The sequence below is a fragment of the Brassica oleracea genome, chromosome C5, assembly GCF_000695525.1.
Source record: "Brassica oleracea var. oleracea cultivar TO1000 chromosome C5, BOL, whole genome shotgun sequence".
Lineage (NCBI taxonomy): Eukaryota > Viridiplantae > Streptophyta > Magnoliopsida > Brassicales > Brassicaceae > Brassica > Brassica oleracea.
The window spans coordinates 10344603-10347444 of NC_027752.1; the positions used below are offsets into that span (position 1 = coordinate 10344603).

Consider the following 2842-nt stretch of genomic DNA (forward strand, 5'->3'; position numbering starts at 1 on the left):
GCCAATTAGCCAAAGGCAAAGCCTCAAATGCAGGTTTATATCTGCCCCTGCCTCTCCCCACGTAGCCATGGACGTCGATAAGCATGGATTTTGTCCTTGGGTTACCTCGCACTCAAAGAGGGAATGATTCCATATTCGTCGTCGTCGACCGTTTTTCCAAGATGGCACGTTTTGTCCCCTGCAAGAAGACGTCTGATGCAGTGAATATTGCTGTCCTATTCTTTCGGGAGATTTACAAACTTCACGGCCTTCCTCTTTCTATAATATCCGACAGGGACACACGGTTTCTAGGGCATTTTTGGCGTTCCCTATGGAAGCTTCTCGGTACTAGTCTCGATATGAGTTCGGCGTATCACCCACAAACCGATGGCCAAACCGAAGTCACTAATCGTTCTCTTGGAAATCTTCTTCGATGCTTGGTTGGCGACAATATAAAGAGTTGGGATAATAAGCTTTGTCAAGCTGAGTTTGCACATAATCATGCTCTCAATCGGAGCTTGGGATATTGTTCGTTTCAGGTTGTTTATGGGGTTATCCCTCGTGCTCCGCTCGATCTCTCTTCCTTGCCTGATCAGACACGCTTACATGGCGAGGCTGTCGACTTCGTGGAGGATGTGTAGAACATCCATCGCCTTGCTCTTGAGCACCTAACGGCTTCCACGGCTCGTTACAAACGCGATGCCGATAAAAAGCGACGAGAGGTCATTTTTGAACCAGGTGCGCTTGTTTGGGTAGTCTTGACCAAGGAACGTTTTCCAGCAGGCGAGTACAATAAACTCAAGTCTCGCAAGATCGGCCCTGTCGAGGTTGTTGAACGCATCAACCCCAACGCATACTGTGTTCGTCTACCGTCTCATCTTCGTACCTCTGATGTCTTTAATGTCAAGCATCTTTCCCCTTATTATGCGGAAGATACCGGCGCAGATTCGTGGGCGAATCCTTCCAACCCGGCGGGACCTGATGCAGCTCAACCAACGGTTACGTCGGTTCCTACCTAACCGACGTTATACCTTCTGTTTCCTTTTTCGATTTGGGCTTTTGTTTCCTTTTTGTTCAAATTACTATTAGGTTAAGGATTTTCCTTTATTATGTTGCTTATGATTTTCTGGATAGTATAAATAGGGATTGTATTCAATACCTAGAAGGACGATTTGATAATAAGAATTATAAGGTTTTGATTTTAAAGAGCTTTGCAAAAGGCACTGCGAAGAGTATTCGCGTTCTATCAATCTTGTTTTTGAGTTACCTTCGAACACAAGTAACCGGTTTTAAGATCAAACCCTTGATCTTCGAAACCTATAGCTTCCGCTCTCTATCAAAGTTCCTGCAGAATCATAAGAACGGATCCAACATAAACTCAAGATCTTGAAACTTTGAAGCCCAATGATGTTAAAGAACAGCAAAGTTTTGTGTTGCAAAAGAAAATCAGACTCACCTCAGATTTCTTGTGAAAGTCGTATATATCATCGATATATTCAACTACGGCTAAAGAATTCTTCTCATCACAAGCGTCAATGTAAACCACTTGCTCTGCTTCTTTATCTGCATCTTCCACTTTAATCTCCTCCTCCTTTTGAAAGAAACAAAGGCAATGTGAGTAAACTAGCTTCCATAAAACAAAAGGTTTTAGAAGAAGATGGTACATTTTCCATCTGGTAAGTTTCCTCTATCATTGTTTCAGTGTGTTGTATAAACATTGGCTCAATACAGTCGTCTCCTCTGTCCTTACCACTATTATTATCCACACCGATGTCGACCCTCTCTGCTTCTTCACTTGGAGCTGAGTTTGATTTCTTAGTTTCCTTAGATTTAAAAGAGAAAGAAATTTAAAAAACTGGTTTATGGTCGTCACTGTTGTAAGCGAAACACATGTTAAACAGTGTCACTATAGAGTGAGTACCTCTTCCTGGATTTGTGGCTTATTATCAGCAAACTTCCTGAACCAATGGTTCAGAGAGTGGTAAGAACTCGTTAATTAACAAGACAAATGTGAGACAATTAAAGTAGACAAGAGTGAAAGATCTAATGTACCTAGTAACTGGTCGGCGCAGAGGTGGTTTGTTACAGATAACATTCCTTCTGCAAAATCAGATCAAATATTGGATTTTTTAAAGGATCTAATCAAATGAAGAGGAGAGAAGAAAAAAAAACTAATCTTTGAATCTGAAGATTCATACTTACTCAGAAGAAAGTGATCTCTTGTTGTTGAGAGCATAAGGGTAAGACGGGGGAGGTTCAGTGATGTTCTTGTTAATGGCGCTGAGTGCTCTCCGTGTCGGCATGATCTTTCCTCCTCCGCCTGCTGATGTGCCCATTTTCTTTGTTATCTGCGGAGGCTTTTCATTGGAGAACTAAATCAAACCCAGAATCAACACATACCTAACTTAGTAAAAGCTGAGTTTTTTTAAAAAAAAATGAGAAGAAAAAAGGAAAAATCTTGACTTTTGAGTTTGACCATCAAACCATTAAGACCCGGTTTACCTAGTCCTGATCAAGAACAAGCCCTAATCCCATATGACGACGAAAACCCAAGAAAAAATAACATCAATCATTTGCTTCTGGTCTTATTTTTGAAATAGTGCTGTAACTTCATTTTATTGGCATACAATGCATACTATATAGTTTAATCTAACTCAATGCATCTGTATAAACATATTTTCCGTGTAACATGCACCACACCTCGTTACCATTTCAAAGTTTTCGATCCGATGAGCTTAATATGACTCTAAGCACCACTAGTAAGACATCTTTTTCCAATTTTTGTGCACAAACCATCCACCCCTTTCTCATTCATGAGTTTTCTAAGGAGCTTTAGTTGACTTATGGAGTTTTAACCATGTCG

The 2842-nt window shown here is 40.8% G+C and overlaps 1 protein-coding gene across 2 annotated transcripts; it reads right to left on the reverse strand.

Annotated features, from left to right (window-relative positions):
• Positions 1 to 1021: 1021 nt before the first annotated feature.
• Positions 1022 to 2429, reverse strand: LOC106295155 (cyclin-B2-3-like). 2 transcript variants are annotated; one of them, XM_013730976.1, is made up of 6 exons: positions 2182 to 2412; positions 2032 to 2079; positions 1901 to 1937; positions 1644 to 1802; positions 1436 to 1570; positions 1022 to 1324 (listed from the first exon to the last, which is right to left on the reverse strand). In XM_013730976.1, the coding sequence occupies exons 1-6, from the start codon at positions 2313 to 2315 to the stop codon at positions 1316 to 1318; spliced, it is 522 nt and encodes a 173-aa protein (XP_013586430.1). In that variant the 5' UTR covers positions 2316 to 2412; the 3' UTR covers positions 1022 to 1315. The 2 variants fall into 2 exon arrangements, with proteins under 2 accessions (XP_013586430.1, XP_013586431.1); XM_013730977.1 differs by having other exon boundaries at positions 1247 to 1324; positions 1730 to 1802; positions 1901 to 1933; positions 2182 to 2429.
• Between the last annotated feature and the right edge of the window lie 413 nt (positions 2430 to 2842).